General features: G+C 47.9%; 1 protein-coding gene across 1 annotated transcript in view; it reads right to left on the minus strand.

Moving 5' to 3' along the window:
• P3H2 (prolyl 3-hydroxylase 2) overlaps positions 1–21,537 on the minus strand; it is a 119,156-nt gene extending 97,619 nt beyond the window's left edge. The window contains exon 1 of the mRNA XM_033150926.1: positions 21,072–21,537. Within this exon, the coding sequence (XP_033006817.1) occupies positions 21,072–21,524 (453 nt within the window). The 5' untranslated portion in view covers positions 21,525–21,537. The remainder of the gene's footprint in view (positions 1–21,071) is intronic.
• Positions 21,538–23,797: the final 2,260 nt, after the last annotated feature.

Below are 23,797 nucleotides of genomic sequence, written 5' to 3' on the forward strand. Positions count from 1 at the left end.
GCTTGCACTATAAATTTGTGTAACAAATATGAGCAGCTTTATTTCCAAATCCTTTCCTAATGATCCTTAGCATGGGATTCTCCTCTTTCATGGCCGCTGCACATTTGGTCACTATGGCGATTATCTTACTATATCACCAGAGCCTTGGAAAGTTTAGCAAGCACAGTTTTGTGTTTTTTTAAAAAAAGAAAGAAAGAGGAAGCAACACATCTCTTTGATGCCTTTAAAAAGAGGATTGGACATATAGATTAATGCCTTACTTCAGGGGTGGCCAACTCCCAAGAGACTGCAATCTACTCACAGAGTTAAAAACTGGCAGGGATCTACCCTCTTTGGGGGGCTTCGGGTCAAATTTGTTGAGTTTTTTCAGGGAGGAGGTAAAATGTTGAGCTTTTTTTAGGGGAGCCAATGATCTACCAGTAATCTACCGCAGACGTCCAGTGATCTACCGGTGGATCGCAATCTACCTGTTGGACATGCCTGCTAGTACTTGAACCTTCCCAATAGTAATGTATGGAAGTGAGAGCTGGACCATCAAGAAGGCTGATCGCCGAAGAATTGATGCTTTTGAATTATGGTGCTGGAAGAGACTCTGGAGAGTCCCATGGACAGCAAGAAGATCAAACTTATCCATCCTTAAAGAAATCAGCCCTGAGTGCTCACTGGAAGGACAGATCCTGAAGCTGAGGCTCCAATACTTTGGCCACCTCATGAGAAGAGAAGACTCCCTGGAAAAGACCCTGATGTTGGGAAAGATGGAGGGCACAAGGAGAAGGGGACGACAGAGGATGAGATGGTTGGACAGTGTTCTCGAAGTGACTAACATGAGTTTGGCCAAACTGCGGGAGGCAGTAAAAGATAGGGGTGCCTGGTATGCTCTGGTCCATGGGGTCACGAAGAGTCAGACATGACTGAACGACTGAACAACAACAACAACTTGAACCTTCGCGTTCAGAAGCAGACTTTCCTTCCTTGGAGATTTTAAAGCCCAGGTTGGATGGCCATCTGTCGTGGATGCTTTAATTGAGATTCCTGGAGTAGATGGCCCTTGGTTCCCTTCCAGCTCTACAATTCCACCATTCTCACTGCTCTGAGATTCGGGTGGCCAGAAATGCATTTTTGGAGAGCTAATTCATTGCATCTTTTCCTTGCTCTTTTTTTTAAAGAATCATCTCCCAGACTGATGTCCTCTAAGCACGAACTCTCCAGACATGCCCAGGGTTGTACAGTTAGTCATTTAGGAAACAAAGTGAAGATGAAACCAACCAGGCAGTGCCTGGAGATCAGATTTCAAAGTGGGAGAGACATCGGGCTTTACAACTGGGTGTTCCCCTCTCCAAGTGTGAGAGTTGGATGCTCTACAGCGGAGGAGTGGAGCTTGGAACTCACGAAAGGTCCAGGACTCTTAAACCAGATCGGTCCTGCGCTGGTTCTTGTCCCAGAGCAGAGCTCTCCTTCTGCTCCATGTAAGCTCCATCCCCTGTGGGGAAGGTCCACCATTAAACCACACAGCCTACACTCTCTTTGCTGCCTGGGTTGGTCTTGCATCTTCCCCCAGGGGCAGGATGGGTGGAGAACAGGACTATGGTGGGCAGCAGTGGCAGCTGGTAAACCCTGGACCTGATGGTCTGTGGCCAAGGAGGTTGTGTAGGTGGGGCCAAGGAATCCACATGGATGGGGCCAAGTTGTTGTGGTTTTCTTCCCACCAACTGGGATGGCTTAAAAAAACAACAACCCACCATTAGACAAAATCACGGAAGATGGGAGTACACTCTACCACTTTGATTGGCAGAATTGGCACAACTTACAGCTGCCACGTAGCACCCATTCCACATTGGTAAGAATCCAATCTTCAATTCCTTTGGAACTCCCTGCCTATTGAGATCTGACGGTAGCCTTCACTGTACTCTTTTCGGTGCCTGCTAGAAACATCCCTGTTCAGACAAGCCTACCCAGAAAGCTGGGCTATTTTAATCTGTTTTAGTATCGTGACTTCTGAATTCTTTAAAGTACGGTTTGCAATTATTATTTTTTCTTGAGTTTACTGTTTTAGCAAACCGCTTTGAGGGGTTTTTAACAACCAAGCGGTGTATGAATTTTTTGAAATAAGGAATAAACCAAACAATGGCTTTCAACTGTATGTTCTGCTGTCCTTTGAGGTTCTGGAAGCGGCAGGAGTGGAGATTGCTGCTAGTTTGCATTTGACCTCATAAACGCATCTTCGTAGGCAGTTTTGGCAAACAGGCACATCCTTGCAAGCCATTTCTCCTTAGTATAATGCTTTCTGAAGCATGCAAGCTGCACACACAGTCGTTGTTGTTGTTACTGTTACTGTTACTGTTACTGTCTCTCTCACCCACCTGGAGATTCAAGCTCCCAAACCTGGAGAGGGGCAGGCAAACCTGGAGACTTCAGACCTCCGACCTGGAAGTTTGGCAACCCTACTGGGGGTGGAGGTTGTGGGGAGCACAGATCACTGTGCCCCTTTTTCTCTAGCAAGGGCAGTTTACTCTCCAGGCCAAGCAGAGAGTCTCTTACAACCAGCCTCCCTTTTTTTTATAGGGTTGTTTACTCTTGTCCCGCAGGGCTGGAGGCCAGCTGAGTCACGCCAGGCTGCGTCACGATGATTCTGCTCCGACGGCCGTGGGATTCCTAAAAGTGTTTTCCACTTGGGAAGGCAGAAGCCGCAGCTTATCTCGCCTCTGCAATTCAAGTTCCAATTCCTGAGCCTTGGGAGGCCGACAGTAACTCCCCAGAAGTTCCTGGGGGAGAAGTGTTGCCTCCTTCCAATCTCTGACAACTCAGCTGTAGTGGAAGATCACAATGGTGTGCAATTACTCAGGAATGAGCATCATTTTGAAATGTGAACAGAGATACATTCCGCTATCCAGCTACGGGCTTATGCAACCATCCCCAATCTGATACTCTCCAGATGTCCTGGGCTGCAATTTCCATCAGCCGTGCTAACTGGGACTAACAAATTGTGGTCCAAAAGTTCTGTCAGTTGATTTATTCAATTTCATCAAATTTAGATACCACTCAATTGCAAAAAAACAACAACACCCAACAACCTCAAAGCTGTTTACAAAGAGAACGAAACAATAAAAATATATGTAAAAGCAACATTGAAATCAGTAGTAAACTAAGAGGAGAACATTCATGCACATTCAACATGTCTGGGCAGGCTTGTCTAAACCAGAATGTTTTTAGCAGGCGCAGAAAAGGGTACAGTGCCTGTCTGAGATCAATAGGCAGGGAGTTCCAAAGTGTTCATCCCGCCATGCTGAAAGATGGATGTCTTTCAAAGCAGAAAAAAATAAAAATAAAGGAGTGTATGAGTGCAATATAGATCCCCATTCCAGCCACGTATTTCATTTGCATGTAGAAAAACTACACCTCACCATCCAACTTTGGAAATTACTACCTTGAGATTAATATTTGATTTCCAGTCAAAAGGGGGGGGGGGAATGGAAAACCTCATGGAGTAGCCCTTCTCTTCCCTTTGAGCGGAGATGTCTTAAGGAGCTGCAGTGCTGTTGGCTAGAATCTAGCTGCTAGATGAAACCAACAGGAGCCAATTCTTATGCACATTCCAGTTGCAAGCTCACATGTCGATGAGCACGTCTCAAAGCCAGTGGTCATACAATGAAAACCCATCATTTAAATGCATTCCCAAGTCCTGTGGAATCTGCATCAATCCAGGGTTTGGTGTGGGGTTGCTTGGAGTGAGGCCTTGGCCCTGACATTTCTCTTGAGTCTCAGGGCTGCCCCAGGAGAAAACAGACAAATTGTCTGCATTTTCTGGGTGCCTTCTGTGGGAATGGTCAGGGTGGCAGTCTATTCCTGAATTTTATGTCTTAATGTATTATATATTTTGATGTTAGCCACCCTGAGCCTGGTTCTGGCCAGGGAGGGCAGGATATAAATAAAATTATTATTATTATTATTATTATTATTATTATTATTATTATTATTATTATTATTATTATTAGAGTTTGGATTTGATATCCCGCTTTTCACTACCCAAAGGAGTCTCAAAGCGGCTCACATTCTCCTTTCCCTTCCTCCCTCTGTGAGATGAGTGGGGCTGAGAGACTTCAGAGAAGTGTGACTAGCCCAAGGTCACCCAGCAGCTGCATGTGGAGGAGCGGGGATGCGAACCCGGTTCCCCAGATAACGAGTCTACCGCTCTTAACCACTACACCACACTGGCTCTCTAAGAAACGCAAAGTGATTAAAAAGCATCTGGATGCACATTTGGAAACGTTACTCTAATTCTAAATTTTCTCTCCTGCCTTGCCTTTGAATCATAGAATCCTAGAGTTGGAAGAGACCACAAGGGCCATCCAGTCCAACCCCCTGCCAAGCAGGAAACACCATCCAAGCATTCCTGACGGATGGCTGTCAAGCCTCCGCTTAAAGACCTCCAAAGAAGGAGACTCCACCACACTCCTTGGTAGCAAATTCCACTGTCCAACAGCTCTCACTGTCAGGAAGTTCTTCCTAATGTTTAGGTGGAATCTTCTTTCTTGTAGTTTGAATCCATTGCCCCGTGTCCGCTTCTCTGGAGCAGCAGAAAACAACCTTTCACCCTCCTCTATATGACATCGTTTGATATATTTGAACATGGCTATCATATCACCCCTTAACTTTCTCTTCTCTGGGCTAAACTTACCCAGCTCCCTAAGCCGTTCCTCATAAGGCATCGTTTCCAGGCCTTTGACCATTTTGGTTGCCCTCTTCTGGACACGTTCCAGCATGTCAGTATCCTTTGATGTAAACTTGCTGAGCTGACCCTGCGACACTGTTACTAGGCTAGAAATCAGCATCCTTCTATATTTGTATCTGGGTTGGCATTCCCCAGATGTGCAACGGTGGGCGATTCTATTTCACTCCCGAAGATACCAATTTGTATAATTATATATTCTTAAGAGTGACGAAATTCTAGCCCTCGCCGTTTCACCTTGCAGCGTCATCCGTTACTCAGCCAGGGCAAGGTTGTCGGTAGCAGCCAGCCACTCCCAAAGGACCACCTCAGCTGTAACCACCAAACTTTCCATGGGAGCCCTTTATAGAGACGTGCTTTTTATAGATGCTACGGTACTTAAAGGATCAGAAACCTGCTGGGTTAAGAGGGAGCCTAAGTTTATGCAGGATAGAGGATGATTGGTAGCTCTTGGAGGGATGCAAGCCAAAATGGGTTTGGGAACCGTTAATTCCTTATCTGAAAGCTCTCATTTCATTCTCCGCATACAGCTGCCATGTGTACAGTCTGCATTTCTTAGGAATGGACTAGGAGGAACAAATCTCTTAGGTTGCAAGGCTAGAAATTAGCCAAAGCGGTCTCTCGCTGCTGAGCTCTAATGCATTTTTCCTCCCAGGGCCATGAAAACTTCAAAGGGCTTTATGAAGCACATTTGTAAACTAGAAGAGTTCTGGAAATAACCCTGGAAAAAAGATGATCGCTTATTAAAATAGCAGAGATGCAATGTTTTCAAAACAAGCCCACGGATAACCCTGTGCTACAGGGCGAAGTTATTTCCCAGTGTATGTTTTGCAGAGCAACCGGAGCCTGTGAAGAAACGGGTCCCGAGAGGCGGGTCACTCATCGTCCAACTCCAGGGGAATTTGCGCCACAAAGATCTCATTCCCAGGCCCTGGACCGACATGGACCAGATCGATCTTTATCTACTTCTCTGTAGGCCTTTTGGCAAGCAGGCTCCTGTGTGGCTTGCAGGGGGGAATTGGATCATGTCTCATAATCCGAAGGAAAATATATTAGCCGGAGAAAGGAACAAAACCAGTATTCTAGCAACATAAACCCAGAGGCTGCGACTGCATTCGGAATAACGTATCCCGTTCTGGTCGCCTCTCCTAAAAATGGATATTGTAGAGTCGGAAAAGGTTCAGAAAAGGGCAACGCAAGAGATCGAGGGGGCGGAGCGGGTCCCCTATGAGGAAAGGGTGCTGCCTTTGGGAACTTTTTAAGTTCAGAGAAAAGGTGTGTAAGAGGAAACATGATAGAAGTTTATAAAGTGAATGTGAAATATTATATCATATAGGAGGGTGAGGGACGGTGGAGGGAAGTCACAAGGATGTTTTAATGTTTGTAATCTAGGTTGGTAGTGTAATATGAATTTTGTTTTGTGTCTATGTGTTTGTTTGTTTGTTTGTTTGTTTGTAAATAAAATTTTCTAAGAAAAAAAGAAAAGGTTTATAAAGTGATGCCCGGCATGGAGAAAACAGAGAGAGAAAAATTATTCCCATTCACTCATAACTCGTGGATTCAGGTCATGTAAACGAAATGACTTATTCACGCAGCACATTGTTAACCTATGGAACTTGCTTCCACAGGAGGCAGTGGTGGCCACAAACTTGTATGGTTTTAAGGAAGGATGATGGCTCGGCTCTGCCTCCATAGTTGGAAGCAGCAATACTTCTGAATCCCAGTTGCTGGAAATCACAGGAGGGGAGAGGGCTCTTATGGTCAAATTCTGCTTTCAGGGCATCTGGTTGGCTACTGTGAGAACAGGATGCTGGACTAGATGGGGCATTGGCCTGATTCTGCAGCCTCTTCTTACTTTCTTGTATTCTTAACTTCCTTGGCCCAGTACCTCTGTGCCTCTGCTTTTTAAAAAAATGCCTGACAAAATTGCAGGATTTTCTAAAGCAACTTGATTTTAAAAATATAAAGAAAAGGCCCATTGAGGCCATTGTCCTGTTATCGCAGTGGCCAACCAGATGCCCGTGGGGAACCAGCAAGCAGGATCCGAACACAAGAGCAATTCTCCCCTCTGGTGGTTTCCAGCAAGTGGCTTTCAGAGGCATTGCTACCTCCAACTGCAGAGGAAGAACACGACCACTGTGGCCAATAGTTGGCAACTCACAGGAGTGAAAAACAACAGAGAGAGCGGACAATGCACTTTTTTTATAAATATGTGTGTGCACAGCAAAACTCTCATTGTCCCTAAGCCGGCGGTTTGGTTAGCAATGGTTTTGTTTTAGCTTTTCAAAACCTCGAATTTATTCATCCCCTGCCAGGTCCCGGCTTGACCCTTTCTCCTCTAGCGAGCATCTCCCTCGCCTGTTTTGTTTCGCCCAGAGATGCTTTGGCAAGATCCGCCTCCGCTGTGGCTCCAATGTTTCCACCACACTCAGTCATGCGCAGCACCTAACAGCTGACATGTGCATTTCGCCTCCCCCTGTTTCTGCTCAGAGCTCATCGCCTCGCCCGAGACCCTCCAGACAAAGGAGGCGGGAGCCTTGTGCCAACTCCCCAGTGACTCTCTCTCCTTCCCTCCCTCCACACGGAGGGTTTTCACCTCACTAAAGATTAGAAACTCAAACACACCAAAGAACAAGCTTGCTTACCCCCCAAATGCTTGGCTGTGTTTGCACATTCCTCATGCCGAATTCCTACGATGAAGAGGTGCGGAATGGCTTTCTGGAAGGAGCCACCTGTCGAACCTCCAGGCCTGGACCCCAAGATCCCTTGCCACTTCCCTCATTGCCGTTTAACCATTTCAAAAACAACACCTTGCTCGCAGGTAGGGAATGGGCAAATGGGCTGAGGTCAGAAGAGGGGGGCCCCCTTGATAGTTCCTCTGCCCTCAGAGGCTGGGGGGGGGGTGCCAAGAAAGGGCCTTCTCTGTGGCTGCCCCTAAGCTGTGGGACTCCCTCCCCTGAGCGGTGCACCTGCCACCTTCACTGTACAGCTTCCAGAGGATTTTGAAGATGCACCTGTTCACCCTGGCATTTGAAACTTCAGGTGCACAATTTTAGGATCCACCTTATTTTTACAGTTTTTTAAAAATTGTGTGTGTGTGTGTGTGTGTGTGTGTGTGTATATATATATATATATTTGTTGTTGTTGTTGAGTCGTTCAGTCGTATCCGACTCTTCGTGACCCCATGGACCAGAGCACGCCAGGCACGCCTATCCTTCACTGCCTCCCGCAGTTTGGCCAAACTCATGTTAGTAGCTTCGACAACACTGTCCAACCATCTCATCCTCTGTCGTCCCCTTCTCCTTGTGCCCTCCATCTTTCCCAACATCAGGGTCTTTTCCAGGGAGTCTTCTCTTCTCATGAGGTGGCCAAAGTACTGGAGCCTCAGCTTCAGGATCTGTCCTTCCAGTGAGCACTCAGGGCTGATTTCTTTGAGAATGGATAGGTTTGATCTTCTTGCAGTCCATGGGACTCTCAAGAGTCTCCTCCAGCACCATAATTCAAAAGCATCAATTCTTCCGCGATCAGTCTTCTTTATGGTCCAGCTCTCACTTCCATACATTACTACTGGGAAAACCAGAGCTTTAACTATACGGACCTTTTAAGATGCTGTCTAAGTTTCTCATTGCTTTTCTCCCAAGAAGCAGGCGTCTTCTAATTTCGTGACTGCTGTCACCATCTGCAGTGATCATGGAGCCCAAGAAAGCGAAATCTCTCCCTGCCTCCATTTCTTCCCCTTCTATTTGCCAGGTGGTGATAGGACCAGTGACCATGATCTTAGTTTTTTTTATGTTGAGCTTCAGACCATATTTTGCACTCTCCTCTTTCACATCGTGCCCAGAGACCTTAGGGTGAAGGGTGGGTAATTAATTAAGGTTTGGTTTCTCATTTTTTCATTTCTCCACATTGTCACATTAGTTTGCAAAACACCAAAGGAGCTCAGGGAAATCCCTCAGCCCATCGGGGGAAAGGTGGTGTATAAATATAATAAGAATATATTTATATATTATAATTATATAAATATTATTGTTGTTGTTATATAAATATTATATAAATATTATTATTGTTATTAAATAAATGTTGTTGTTGTTGCAGCAGCAGCAACAACAATAATGTCAACTAGTATACACGTTTTTTTTCTGTGCGATCCTTGCCTAATATTAACATTATTGCAAAGCCATTCCCCAATATATAATGCATTTTGTATGTTACCTTTTGCTAATATGTACCCTGACACGAACACTTCAGTTGTGAGCACATTGCCTGTTTGGAGAAGCGCATTGCAAAATTTGGAAAAATGCAAACACCAAAGGATGCCTGCGTTCCAGTTCGTGTATAGTTTCGGGAACAGAATTCGAATTCTGCCCCATCCTTCCTTATGGGGTGCCTGGCCCCCCTGCAAATTCCTATTGCAAGGAGGCCTCAGACACCCACCCTGTGAACCTTCTGAGAGGCAAATCTGTGTCATGAGCCCGCACCTGAGGTCTGCCGCTGCCCCTACAATGTACCCCACCTCTATCACACACACAGAGAGAACCGTGGCTTTTAAATTAAAAGAAATTAAAGGGAGGAGAAGCTGGAGGGAGACATTTCTTCACCCGTCTTCGCCCTCCCACAGGCTGAGGCCACATTCGGCCACATTCGCCAGTCAAGGCGTGGGTTTTGCATCCCGCCCCAAGCAGAAAATAAAAGGCCATTTCATACTCTGGGCAGTCCAGGGAGGCCCTGCGGGGAGAGGCAGGCAGCTAGGCTATTTCGACCACTGTGATCATTTCGTGGCTGACCCCAAATCCTTTGATGCCAGCCTGCTGCACAGCTTGTTAATGATTTCCTTGACATGGGAAAAAAATAAATAGGAAAGTGGGGGGGGGGGGGTTGGTTCAGATAGGTGGCACAGCTAAGAAATGCCTCTCAGATGCTTTGCTCTGGCCAGTGCTGGATTTACATATAAGCTAAACAAGCCATAGCTTAGGGCCCCACTCTCTTGGCCCCCCCCCCCCAAAAAAAATTTAAATGGATGTAAATGGATGTACTTTTCCAAAATGTATGATAAAAAAGAAATAAAATAAAACCTACACACAGCAACATTGTTTTGTGTTGCATAGGCTCCTAGGATGTAAGGAATGGGCCCCGCCTGCTAGCCTGCTCCCTCAAATATCACTGCTTTGCTCCTTTCTATATATAGGGTCCGTATAGTTAAAGCTATGGTTTTCCCAGTAGTAATGTACGGAAGTGAGAGCTGGACCATCAAGAAGGCTGATCGCCGAAGAATTGATGCTTTTGAATTATGGTGCTGGAGGAGACTCTTGAGAGTCCCATGGACTGCAAAAAGATCAAACCTCTCCATTCTGAAGGAAATCAGCCCTGAGTGCTCACTAGAAGGACAGATCCTGAAGTTGAGGCTCCAGTACTTTGGCCACCTCATGAGAAGAGAAGACTCCCTAGAAAAGACCCTGATGTTGGGAAAGATGGAGGGCACAAGGAGAAGGGGACGACAGAGGATGAGATGGTTGGACAGTGTTCTCGAAGCTACTAACATGAGTTTGGCCAAACTGCGAGAGGCAGTGAAGGATAGGCGTGCCTGGCGTGCTCTGGTCCATGGGGTCACGAAGAGTCGGACACGACTGAACGACTGAACAACAACAACAACAACAACAACATATATAGGGTGCCTATATTCTGCATGGACTAGTGGCATGGCAACATGTGCAAAGGGCTTGAGGTACCTATGAGGTCCATCAATTACCATCTAGCATATATTCCACACAAAAACAGTGACCATTTGTTGTTGACAAAGGACAGCTGGACATATAAAGGGTCCCGTTACCTTTAGGAGCTTATAACAGTATCATCAAGCCTAAATCCAGCCCTGGCTCCTGCTCACAACAAACACCCCCCCCCCCCGGCAAAAAAGCAGTGTGGGTGGAATTTTGCAATTGCATTCAACTTACAAATACATTCTAACAAAACATTAGGAAGAGTGTTTTCTGACAGTAAGAGCTGTTGGACAGTGGGACAGCCTCCCTTTGGAAGGTGGCACACTTTCCTTCATTGGAGGTCTTTAAACAGAAGCTGGATTCTTTAGCTGCAATATCTGTGTTGCAGGGGGTAGACTAGATGGCCCCTGGGATCCCTTCCAACTCAACAATTCTGTGATTCTATTGTTACTTTTTGGAATCTCTCTCTCTCTCTCTTGGAATCATAGATCTGTAGAGTGGGAAGGGACCACAAAGCTCATCATCCAGTCCAACCTGCTACAATGCAGGAAACTTTTGCATTGACAAGCTGGTCAGATCTATTACCCCGAGGCTTTAGCATTTATTCAGCAACAATCTGTAGTTCAGTGCTTGCTAATTTCACTAATGTTTCCAGGTGGTTTGGGAGCAGAATGTGTTGAGAGATACAGGGAGGAACGGGCCAGAGGAAGGCTTTCAAAATTCCCGCGGAGAACTATGCAATATTCAGGAAATGGGCTAAGAACATAAGGAGAGCCTGCAGGATCAGGCCAATGGGAGCCACCTAGTCCAGCATCCTGTTCTCACAGTGGCAAACTGGATGCCCCAAAGGGAAACCCACAAGCAGGATTCGAACACAAGAGCCCTCTCTGTGGTGTCCAGCAACTGGTAATTCAAAGGCATGGCTGCCTCCGACTGTGAAGGGCTACCAATAGCCCTCTCTATCTCCTCTGCGAACTTTTGCCTGATCTTCTTTCGAAGCCATCTAAGTTGGTGGCCCTTCCTGCCTCATGTGGAAGTGAGTTCCGTAGTTTAACTATACCCCATAGTTTAAAAAAGATCCAGCATTTTCAAGAGGCAAGCCCCAGCACATGTAGTAATTTGCAAATGAAAGTTCCTTGAATGTCTGGCAAGTTTGCCTGCTAGATGGCAGCTGTCTGGCTGATTCAGAGTTTCTGATCTTTTTCCATATAGTTGGCCAACGTTCTCTGATGCTTCTAGCCAGACTGAAGCATCTTTAGTCCCTCGTGGGTTATTTTTGTCCCATATTAATTTTAACCATCCTGCGCAGGGTGATATTTATCCAGGGCTGAGTCCTCTGACTGACAGCTTTGCTCAGAGACTTTCCAGCAGGAACCGAGGCCAGCCAGAACTTCTCTCTGGCTGAACAGGATTACTCCAGAACTAAATGCCAGCGAATAGCACAGATTCCTTATTACGAAAGGAATTATCCCTTGGTTTGCTTCAACACTGTTTCAAGTGTTGTCTGAGACTTGGAACAATGGGCAACACAAAGAATGGAAAGCTCTGAAATTAGTCTAGCAATTACACAGAATTTTAAAAAAGCAGAGCAAAGTTTTCCAAGGGATGGTTGTCGCACTTCTGTCTGGCTTGACATCTAGTTGGGAGCACCCCAAAAAATGCTGAATTGTGGGAGAGTGGCTACTGCCAGGCTGCTCTCAGGGGGAGGAACTGTTTATGGAGACCATATGGATGCCTAGTTGAAATATGTCAAAGCACCTTTCCTGTTGCATGTGGCGCTCCCTGACTCAAGAAAGATTTCAAAACAAAACAAAATAAAAAAATCTTTCCAGTAGCACCTTAGAGACCAACTAAGTTTGTTCTTGGTATGAGCTTTCGCGTGCATGCACACTTCTTCAGATAAACTGTGTGCATGCACACGAAAGCTCATACCAAGAACAAACTTAGTTGGTCTCTAAGGTGCTACTGGAAGGAATTTTTTTATTTTATTTTGTTTTGACTATGGCAGACTAACAAGGCTACCCACCTGTATCAAGAAGATTTGTTTGGTCACCTCCGAGACATTGTTCCATCGCCACCACTTAAAACATGCTTTTGATTCTGCAACATTTTGACCTAATTTCGCTTGCCCTCTCCTTTTTAAACCCTTTATTACCTCACTCCCCCCCCCAAAGAGATTTGAATGCCGTTAGCAACTGACAATAAAAGAACATCCGGGTTTTAAAATATTTTGCTTTTATTTCTGTTCCGCTCATTTGGCGTTTTTAATTTCTTGTCTCGTTTTTAATTTCTTGCTATATTTTACTGGGCACTTTTAGTTTTGGAAACGTGGGATGAAAATGCGGCAAGAACGCAAATGAATAAATCTGCTGTGCCCCTTGGGCTTATATGAGGCTTTGACAAATTCATTGAGAGGACTCTTGATGACTTCTGGCTGTGATGGCTCAACTCTGCCACCACGGTTGGAGTTACAGGTACGTAGCCATGTTGGTCTGCCATAGTCAAAACAAAATAAAATAAAAAATTCCTTCCAGTAGCACCTTAGAGACCAACTAAGTTTGTTCTTGGTATGAGCTTTCGTGTGCATGCACACTTCTTCAGATACGAAAGCTCATACCAAGAACAAACTTAGTTGGTCTCTAAGGTGCTACTGGAAGGAATTTTTTATTTTTTATTTTGTTAAAACAATAGCGTTTGCAGATTCTGGGAGAGTATTTTGTTTTGACCACGGTTGGAGGCAGCCATGCTACAGAATCCCAGTTGCTGGAAGCCACAGGAGGGGAGAGTATTGATCTTGCATTCGAATCCTGCTTAAGAGTTTCCAACAGGCATCTGGCTGGCCACTGTGAGAACAGGATACTGGACTATGTGTTCTGAGCCAACGGGACTCGCCTTACATACTTATGATGGAGGGGACAATCCTATGGCAAGAGCTGCCAGGATGAGCATCTTAGGATGCAGCAGATCCACTTGATTCCAAGCTCAGCGTCAAGAGAGCCAGTGTGGCGTCGCGGTTGGTGTCAGAGTAGGACCTGGGAGACCAGGATTCCAGTTCCCACTCTGCCACGAAACTCTGTGGGCCAGTCACTCATTCTCAGCCTAGCCCACCTTGCAGGCTTGTTCTGGGGATTGAATGAGGACAGAGCGAACTTTGTACGGCACCTTGAGCTCCTTGGGGAGAAAAGGAGGGATTGATCTAGTCAATATAGGTAAATTATGTAAAAGACCCCTGGATGGTTAAGTCCAGTCAAAGGCGACCATGGGGTTGCGGCGCTCATCTTGCTTTTAGGCCAAGGGAGCCGGCATTTGTCCACAGACAGCTTTCCGGGTCATGTGGCCAGCAGGACTAAACCGCTTCTGGCACAATGGAACACCGTGATAGAAACCAGAGTGCACGGAAATGCTGTTTACCTTCCCGCCACAGTGGTGTCTATTTATCTCCTTGCACTGGTGTGCTTTCGAACTGCTAGGTGGGCAGGAGCTGGGACAGAGCGACAGGAGCTCACTCCGTCATGGGGATTTGAACCGCTGACCTTCCGATCGGCAAGCCCAAGAGGCTCAGTGGTTTAGACCACAGCGCCACCCGCGTCCTAACTAGCAACTAATCTCCAGGATGCCTTTCCCATAATTTGCTAGCGAATTCTTTTTTTAAAGTGAAGATGCCTGGGATTGAACCAGGACAGTCGGCGTTTGGAATATGTGCTTTCATCTTTGAGTTATTGTCAATAGCTCAAATAAATGCATTTCCAAGGACTGCCACCCTTCCTTTTCAGTGTGCCCCTCCCCCAATCTGTCATTGAAGCTTTAGCTGAGATTCCTGCATTGCAGGGGGTTGGACTAGATGACTCTTGGGGTCCCCTTTCAACTATGCCGTTCTTTGATTCTATGAAAAAGAACAGAAGCACATTTATCCTTTCCCTTAAGGCAGGCTTCCTCAAACTTGGCTCTCCAGATGTTTTTGGCCTACAACTCCCATGATCCCTAGCTAGCAGGACCAGTGGTCAGGGATGATGGGAATTGTAGTCTCAAAACATCTGGGGGGCCGAGTTTGAGGGAGCCTGCTCTAAGGAGCTCAAGGTTCTTCCTTCTCTTCATGCTGTCCTCACGGCAACCCTGCGAGGGAGGTTAGGCTGAGGGACTGTGAAAAAACAGAGTTTGTGGCTGAGTGGGGATTTGAACCTCGGTCTGCCACTCTGACCACGGCGCCACGTCTACCTGCATGCAGACTGGCAAGATTAAACAGAAACACCCAAATGAAACGGTGCCTGATCGTAATCCGGAGAGGAATGTAAGCAGCGTGTGATTTTTAAAAGCGTACGATCCGCAGATCTCTCCCGGAGAAGCAAAATGTCAAAAGGGTGTAGGCTGAGGTGTGCCGGCATGTATTTCTTTGAAGGAAAGAAAGTTTGAGCGAGTTTGCAAAGGAAGAGAAGAAATGTTTAATTGATAGACCTTTAAACATTGCCACAAAACTGGCTTGTTGCTTTTGGCCAAGCGTTCTGCTGAGTCACAGGAGGAGAGGGGAAAACCTGCAAGGGACCTTCTCCAAAATTTCCCCCTGACTCAGCCTCCTTCGCCATCTCCAAGGCTGTCTTCTCCCAGATGCGACATGGGGTGTCATGCCCTTAGCGCTTCACGCAAGCAGGCACAGGCCCATTGCAAAATCTGCAACGGTGCCAGTGTGGCATAGCAGTTATAGAGAGTCGAACTGGGACCTGGGAGACCAGGGTTCGAATCCCTCCCACTCGGCCGTGAAGCTTTCGCTGGGTGCCACCACGGCCTAACCAACCTCGCAGGGCTGTTCTGGGGATTAAATGAGGAGGGGGAGAACCGTTTCCCAGAATCACGGGGAAAAGTGGGATATGCATGCAATAAAGAACACGTTCTTCTGTTGCAAACTGCCCTGCGATCGTTGGACGAAGCGTGGTATACACATTTAATAAACAGCAATGACGATAATAATAATGTCCAGGCAGAGACCACCAGGCCACATACCGAGGCAGAATTGGGGGTCTGTTTGGGGTGCTCCCAGAGATGTATGTTTCAGATCTCTACGTTTCTCATTCATTCATTCATTCTTCCTGGCTGTCAATCATGCTGATTCCCCTCATTCCTCTGCTATCCTCCGTTCATTCTCCCCGCCCTCCAAATTGGTGGCAGGAACATGATGAGTATTGGGGGGGAGACTGTGAGGGCTTTGGGGGCAAGCTATAGGGGAGGGGAGATTTGGGGAGCTGTGAGGGGATGGGAAAGGGGGGGTTGAGCGAGCTGTGAGGGGAGGGGTGGGTGAGGTCTAAAGGGGGCATGCTGGCAACGGGGCAGGGTTGGCGGAGGTTTTTGAGGCAGGATAGCAGAGGCAGCATCCTCTAGTACGCAGCACATATCCCAGAAAGTCGTGGCGCATAAGGAGAAATAGACAGGGAGGGAGAAGGAAAAATGCAAGCTTAGGCACCGGTTCTTAAAAGTTCACAGTTCTTACTGGAACCAGCTGGAAATGGTTCATGTAGGCTAATGTTTTTCATTCTGAATTGTGAATCGTCACAACCTGCCCTGCCTGTGACCTGCTGATGAAGGGTACGTAATTAAATAATAATAATAATAATAATAATAATAATAATAATAATAATAATAATAATAATAATAATAATGCCCATTGCCCCTTCTCCCCAGGGATCCTCATAACTTTAGTTTAGGCCTAGAGCTCCCAGCAACCTTAACAAACTACAGTTCCCAGGATCCTTGGGGCAGGGTGCTTTAAACACAGCATTCCTGTCAGAGCTGTTGGACAGTGAAACATACTTGCTCAGGAGGTGGTGGATGAGATCACCGGATGAGACTGTTGCACTGCAGGGGGTTGGACTAGATGACCCTTGGGGGTCCCTTCCAATCGTACAATTCTATGGCCCCACCTAAGAAACTAAGCACAGGGTTGCAGAGCTTCAGAAATGCACAATATCTTAAACTGATGTTGAGGGGGAGCCTGGTTTATTATGAACGGTTCCCTCACCAAACAACCATTGTGAGTCAGGCTGCTCCTGGGAGCCAGCAGAGAAATGATGGGTAATCCTGGGTTTTGTGGAACACAAAGCACCTGCCCCCCTCTTTGAAACGCACCCCCTCTCCTCCGCCAGACAAAGGAAAGCGAAAGGGTGGAGATAACCAGCAGCCAGTCAGCCACCCAGACCCCCTCCGGGGGGGACAATTGTTCGGGATTCACAGCAGGAAGCCGAGCCTAACCTCATTTCCTCTACGGCTTTTGGGAACTTAACCCTCAGGTCGAGATGCAGTCCAAACCCACAGCAGGACGGCTGCAGGTCATTTATAGAGAAAATAACAGCCTAATCCCTTTCCCTGCCAAGGGATCATCTGTGAAAGGGGGGGAGAGATGTCAGAAACGCTAATAAAGGAAATAAGATGATCCTAAGGCAAAAGCGGACGCAGGTGGCGCTGTGGGTTAAACCACAGAGCCTAGGGCTTGCTGATCAGGAGGTTGGCGGTTCGAATCCCAGCGACGGGGTGAGCTCCCATTCCTCGGTCCCAGCTCCTGCCCACCTAGCATTTCGAAAGCACGTCAAAGTGCAAGTAGATAAACAGGTACCACTCCGGCGGGAAGGTAAACGACATTTCCGTGCGCTGCTCTGGTTCGCCAGAAGTGGCTTAGTCATGCTGGCCACATGACCCGGAAGCTGTACGCCGGCTCCCTCAGCCAGTAAAGCGAGATGAACACTGCAACCCCAGAGTCTTCCGCGACTGGACCTAATGGTCAGGGGTCCCTTTACCTTTACCTAGGGCAAAAGCACAGTGTGGATTTTGTGAGGGGTCCAGGCTGGGGCTGGCTGCGAGGCCTTGGTGGCCTTTTCCGCCCCAAGAGCAGTAATTATAATAATACTATAATAATTTTATTATTTATACTCCACCTATCTGGCTGGGTTTCCCCAGCAGCTCTGGCCAGCTCCCAACAGATTAAAAACAGAATAAAACATCAAGCATTAAAAACTTCCCTAAACAGGGCTGCCTTCAGATGTCTTCTAAAAGTCAGATAGTTGCTTCTTTCCTTGACATCTGATGGGTGGGCGTTCCACAGGGCGGGCGCCACCACCGAGAAGGCCCTCTTCCTGGTTCCCTGTAACCTCGCTTCTCGCAGGGAGGGAACCGCCAGAAGGCCCTCGGCACTGGACCTCAGTGTCTGGGCTGAACGATGGGGGTGGAGACGCTCCTTCAGGTATACAGGGCCAAGGCCATTTAGGGCTTTAAAGGTCAGCACCAACACTCTGAATTGTGCTCGGAAATGTACTGGGAGCCAATGTTTGGCCCCTGCTTCCGACAGTGCTTTAAAAGTAAGGATTAGGCCAACCTGATGCCGTTCCTGATGTTTTGGACTGCAACCCCAGCCAAGGAAGTAAGAGTCCCTCTCGAAGTGTCAGAATGATAAAATTGAAGATTTGGAAGGGTTCACAATGGTCATGCAGAATCACAGCTAAGGAATCCCTGACAGATGGCTTTCCAAACTCTGCTTACAAACCTCCATCGATGGAGACCCTACAACCTTCCCAGGTAGTCCAAGCTCCACTGTCCAACAGCTCTTCGCTCTTTCCGTCATTGCCTTGCAAACTGCTCTGGAGAAAGGATAGCAAGAAAGAAGGGGCTCCTTTCACCTGACACAAAAAGAGGGGACGGTGTCCTCAGAATGACTGAGGATATGAGCAGGGCTTTTTTTTCAGCCGGAATTCAGTTCCGGCACCTCTCAGGTATGAGACAAGGGAGGCGTTCAGGGTGAGTTCCAGCACCTCTTTTTCTAGAAAAACATCACTGGGTATGAGTATTAATGTGGTCACCTGATTTGGTGTTAGGGGTAGGAAAGGTGGGAATCCTAGAATCCTAGAATCCTAGAGTTGGAAGAGACCCCAAGGGCCATCAAGTCCAACCCCCTGCCAAGTAGGAAACACCATCCAAGCATTCCTGACAGATGGCTGTCAAGCCTCCGCTTAAAGACCTCCAAACAAGGAGACTCCACCACACTCCTTGGCAGCAAATTCCACTGCCGAACAGCTCTCACTGTCAGGTTCTTCCTAATGTTTAGGTGGAATCTTCTTTCTTGTAGTTTGAATCCATTGCCCCGTATCCGCTTCTCTGGAGCAGCAGGAAACAACCTTTCTCCCTCATCTACTATATGACATCCATTTATATATTCGAACATGGCTATCCTATCACCCCTTAAGCTTCTCTTCTCCAGGCTAAACATACCCAGCTCCCTGGGTATCCAGTATCCTGTATCTCCCTGTATCCTGGAGAATGCTCTCCAGGATACAGGTGGGAAGTCTCACCTGCAAGGAAGCCCACTGCAAAGAGCTCCTGGGGTTCAAGCAGCAGAAGACACAGTTTTCAGCATCCAGTTTTTGGTGGTGCCAAATAGCTAGGCGGTGTGTGTGGGGGGAAATGGTTCATCTGTGGGTGTCCTGTAGTGGTTAGAGTATTGGACTAGGAGCTGGGAGACCAGGCTTCAGATCCCTGCTTGGCCATGAAGCTGAATGGCAGAAGCTCTTTGGGACTTCAGGCAGGAGTTCCCCAGAGCTTTTAAGGCAGGTGCTCTACCGTTGAGCTACGGTCTTCCCTTCCCTGTCTCTCTCAGCCTAACCTACTACGCAGGGTTGTTGTGAGGATACGTATGTCAGCCCCTTGGACAAAAAAGGTGGAATATATAAATATGCCCGTGGAGCAGATAGGGAAGAGAACAGCTGAATGGGACAAACGTTTGAGGATAAATCAATCAATGTGGAGGGCAGTTGTCAGCTTTAGTGGAAGAGTCTTCTTCCCTCCTAAGCAAGACTTGGTGGGGAAATGCAAAGGACAGCCAGGATGAGAGGTCTTCTCCAAGCAGATGGTGAGAACCTCAACATGGGAGGCAGGAGGGAAAGATCTGAAGTCTCAGGGCATGAGGGCATCTCCCCTGGCTGGACATGAGCTCTCCTAGTAAGCTGCCTTATGCAGAGTCAGACCATCTAGCTCAGTATTGTCTACACTGACTGGCAGCAACTCTCCGGGGTTTCAAGTAAGAGACATTCCCAGGGATGGAACATGGGACATTCTGCACGCAAAGGCGATGTTCAGCACAGAGGTACGGCCTTTTCTAAGCAGGAACATAGGACCAGGTCAGACCATGTGTCCATCAAGTTCAGCATTGTCTACACTGACAGGCAGCAGCTCTCCAGGACTGAAAGCAGGAGTGTCTCCCAAGGCAAACGCTCTACCCACTGGGCAATGGCACTTCCCTCTCTGCGGGGAAAGTGTCTCTCATCCCCTGGTGGTTCACCTACAGCAATTTGAAGGGGGAAGCACATCTCATATTGGTTGGAGACCCCTCCCTGGAAGTAGAACGACAAAATCAAAGTACGGTAGCTAACCATTTAAGGCCCTTTCCCAATGCCTGAAAGACATCCAGAATCAGTTTGTATGTGTGGAAGGGTGGCAGCCGGGGGAGGGGGGGTCCAACAAGAGGCTTACTGAGCCCCACAACCCAGACAGGCTCATCAACCCTCATTCCTGGATAGGTCTAGAGGTGTCACCTGCTTTGACTGTTTTAAACATTTTATTTCAAAACATTGGAACTTCCTGCCTATTAATCTCAGGCAGGCCTCTTCACTGTACTCTTTCTGACACCAGCTTCAAAACATTACTGCATAAAGGAGCCTGCTCAGGTATTTTAGGAGGTTGATGGGAGTCATTATTCATTATTCTTCAGTCTGTTGCTAAATTAACTTTTTGAAACAGTTACAGGTGGGTAGCCGTGTTGGTCTGCCATAGTCGAAACAAAATAGAAAATTCTTTCCAGTAGCACCTTAGAGACCAACTGTGTTTGTTCTTGGTATGAGCTTTCATGTGCATGCATGTCTGGTGACTTCTGTTTCAGTGTATCTGAAGAAGTGTATCTGAAGAAGTGTGCATGCACACGAAAGCTCATACCAAGGACAAACTCAGTTGGTCTCTAAGGTGCTACTGGAAGGAATTTTCTATTTTGTTTTAACTTTTTGAACGTTTTAGATTACTGTTGTTCACTTTTCTTAGCGATCATTTTATTGTTTTATCTTTTTCATAAACCACTTTGAGGTGGCTGTTATACAGTCAAGCAGTGTACAAATTTTATGAAATAAAAAAGTAACAAATTTATTTGTAACTCTTCCTGGGATACCTGGGTTCAAATTACACACTCGGTCATGAGTGAGTGGTGACCCTGAGGGCCAGTCGCTGCCTCTCAGCTTAACCTCCCTCACAGGGCTGTCGTTGTGGGGATTAAATGAAGACTGGGGCCTAGAAGACCTGGGTTCAAATCCCCCCATTCTGCCATGAAGCTTGCTAGGTGTCCCTGGGGGCCAGTCTCTGCCTCTCAAGCTGTCCTACCTCACAGGGTTGTTGTGGGGGTTAAACGAGGAGGGGGGGAGCCATGTATCCACCTTAGGCTCTTTGGAGAAAAAGGTAGAATATAAATGCAATACATTAACAACAACAACAACAACAACAACAACAACAACAACAACAACAACAACAACAACATGGCAATGATTACTTATGAGGGCACCAGTTGGAATCCTCCAAGCGCAAAGGTGCGCAGGTGAGGCATCCCCCTCCCTTACCTGGATGTAGGCTCTCTGGAGGAAGCTGTAAGGCACCCTGCGCTGGAAATCCGCGCGCACGTCGTCGCTGGCGACGTGTCTGGAGTCCGCACCGGGCAGCGTTTCCTGGCGGCAGGAGCGCAGGCAGCGCGCCCGGCGCAGCAGCACGCCGAAGAAGCGCAGGTCCCGACGGGCAGCATCCTCGCGCGACTCGGCGTCTTCGAGCGGCGTCTCCCGACGGCAGCGCAACGCGCAGCCCAGACGCGCCTCCCGCAGGCGGCGCTCAGCGCTCAGCGCTGCCTCCAAGAAGCGCACGGCGCCGGCGAAGTCCCCCTGCGAGTGCGCCTCCACGCCGGCTGCGTAGAGCGCGTCGTAGGGCGGCCCGGGCTCCGGCTCCCCGGCCCCCGACGCCCCCAGCTGCAGCAGCAGCAACAGCAGAGGCTGGAGCAGGAGGAGAAGCAGCCCGGGGGCCATCCCCGCCGTCCCGCTTTCCGGGCTGGGGTGCGCCGTCGAGGCTGGGCAGGTGGCGACGGGCGCGCTGGACGGGGCGCACGGAGGATGCTTTGCAGAGAAAGGCTGCTGAAGCTGGCTGTCGAGCGACGGGCGCTCCTCGGCCTGGGAAGGCAGGAGGGAGGCGGCGGAGGTGGAGGTGGAGCCCTCCCCCTCGGGGTTTCCCCTCCGCCCAGGCCAGAGGGCCGGGAATGCCCGGGGGGAGGAGAGAGAAGCCGTCGGCGCTTTCCTCGGCTGCGAGCGGAGCAGGAGAGCCAGGAGAGCGAGCGAAAAGCCGCTGGGGGGAGCGCTCCGTCGGCAGCCCGGCCAAGCTCTCTCTCTCTCCTCCCCGGCTGGCTGCTGCGCCGGAACCGGCAGCGCTTGCAGGGGCCGGGCGCGCCTCTCGCCCGGCGGGCGGGCGGGCTGGCCTGCTTCGCCCTCCTCTGCTCGCCGGAGGGACTGCTTTCCTGCCTGCCTGCCCTGCTCGGCGGGGCGGAGAGAAAGAGCAGGCGGAGGAGGCTGTCCCTCGATGGCTACCGGCGAGGAGAGAGAGGAGCCGGCCGTGCGGCTTGACCTGCGGGGGGGAAAGGCGGTTCCCCCCTTCTCAGTTTCTTCCCACTTCGGAACAGAGGGTGCTAGAGAGAGAAGGCGTTGGGAGGGCACGGCAAAGTATTCTTCGTATTAATATCGTTATCATATTTCTATCATGCCTTTTGCCAGGCCGGGACGCAAGGCGGCTTGCGCAGAGAAATCACAACAAGCTGAAAAGATAGAAAGGACAATCGTAAAAAAAATGTACTTAGAAATAGAATTAAAATTATATCAATTGCTGGTGGTTTTTTGGATTTCCTGCTCACCCGCAACCGAAAGGTCCTAGGGCGCTTTTGGCAACGTAAAAGGGCCAAGTTAAAATCAGGGCCACCAACTTAGCTCAGGGAGAGAGGCTCATCTCTGGGTCCAAGCACCTTCTCTCGAGTATGTATGGTAGGAACATGTTGACACACCTTTTTCTGTTGCGGCTACCAGCCTGTGGAACTCCCTGTCTCAGGAGAAATTTATTCGACCAGCTTCTGGGCTTGCCAAAGGCACCTCACTCCATTGACTTCTGTGTGAGGCGCTGGCTGAGGTTGTTGGCCCTTTGGCTGGGTCCAGAACCACAGGACTTTTCTCATGCTGCTGGCTCATTCCACCAGGACCCCGTACTCTGGCTTCTAACTTTACTGCGAGTTGAGTGGCCTTATCCTCCCTGCACATTGCAGTGCTGTTATTTTCATTTTAAATTTCAGTCTTGAAACTGCTGTCCAGTATTCTTTACATGCTTTCCTGGGAGTAAAGCCCCCTTGAAGACAAGGAGATTGAATCCTGAGTACACAATTACGCCCAGAATTGAATTCAGTTATAGTGTGGTGCTGATAATGCCAGGGTTACAGGTTCGATCCCTGTCTGGGACAGCTGCATATTCCTGCATTGCAGGGGGTGGAACTGGACGAGTCCCTTCCAACACTGTGAATTCTATGATTCTAAGGTCTAAGAGCAGTGGAATCCAACAGAAGCAATTTCCTTAGGAAACGTGCTTAGGAGCAGATTTCCAAAAACAAGCTGTCTAGTCTGAGCTTCATTTATCCACATTCAGAAATGTCTCTATAAATTTTTTAATTAAATTTTCTGTTTTACAATTTAAAATACTCACTTTTACATCCTTAAAATACCAATGACTTCCCTTCTCTTTGCATGGTTCATTTTACATATCATAAATCCCTGCATATCTTACAAAAACCATACTATAGAATATTCCGTCATTGAATCCATCAAGACTTATTTACAATGTTGGATTTATCTTAATGCTGCCAACGTTTTCAGCCGTACACAATTGTTTCCCATATATTCAATAAATGTTTTCCAATCTTCCCTTAAAGTATGTTCTTCTTGTTCTCTTATTCTGTATGTTAAATCTGCAAGCTGCACGTATTCCATCAGTTTGAGTTGCCATTCTTCTTTGGTTGGGACCTCGCTCAGTTTCCATTTTTGGGCTACCAAAACACGGGCCGCAGTACTGGCATACATAAATAACATTTTTTGGCACCTGGGAATTTCAGTCTGAATTATCCCCAACCAAAGGGGCTCCGGTTGTGTGTGTGTGTGTGTGTGTGTTTTGGAAAGTACTTTTAAACTTTTTTTCCATTTTTTAATGGATCATTTCCCAATACTCTTTTGCACGTCCACCACATATGAAAGAAGCTTCCCTCCACCTCTTTGCA

Source organism: Lacerta agilis, chromosome 5 (assembly GCF_009819535.1).
Source record: "Lacerta agilis isolate rLacAgi1 chromosome 5, rLacAgi1.pri, whole genome shotgun sequence".
Lineage (NCBI taxonomy): Eukaryota > Metazoa > Chordata > Lepidosauria > Squamata > Lacertidae > Lacerta > Lacerta agilis.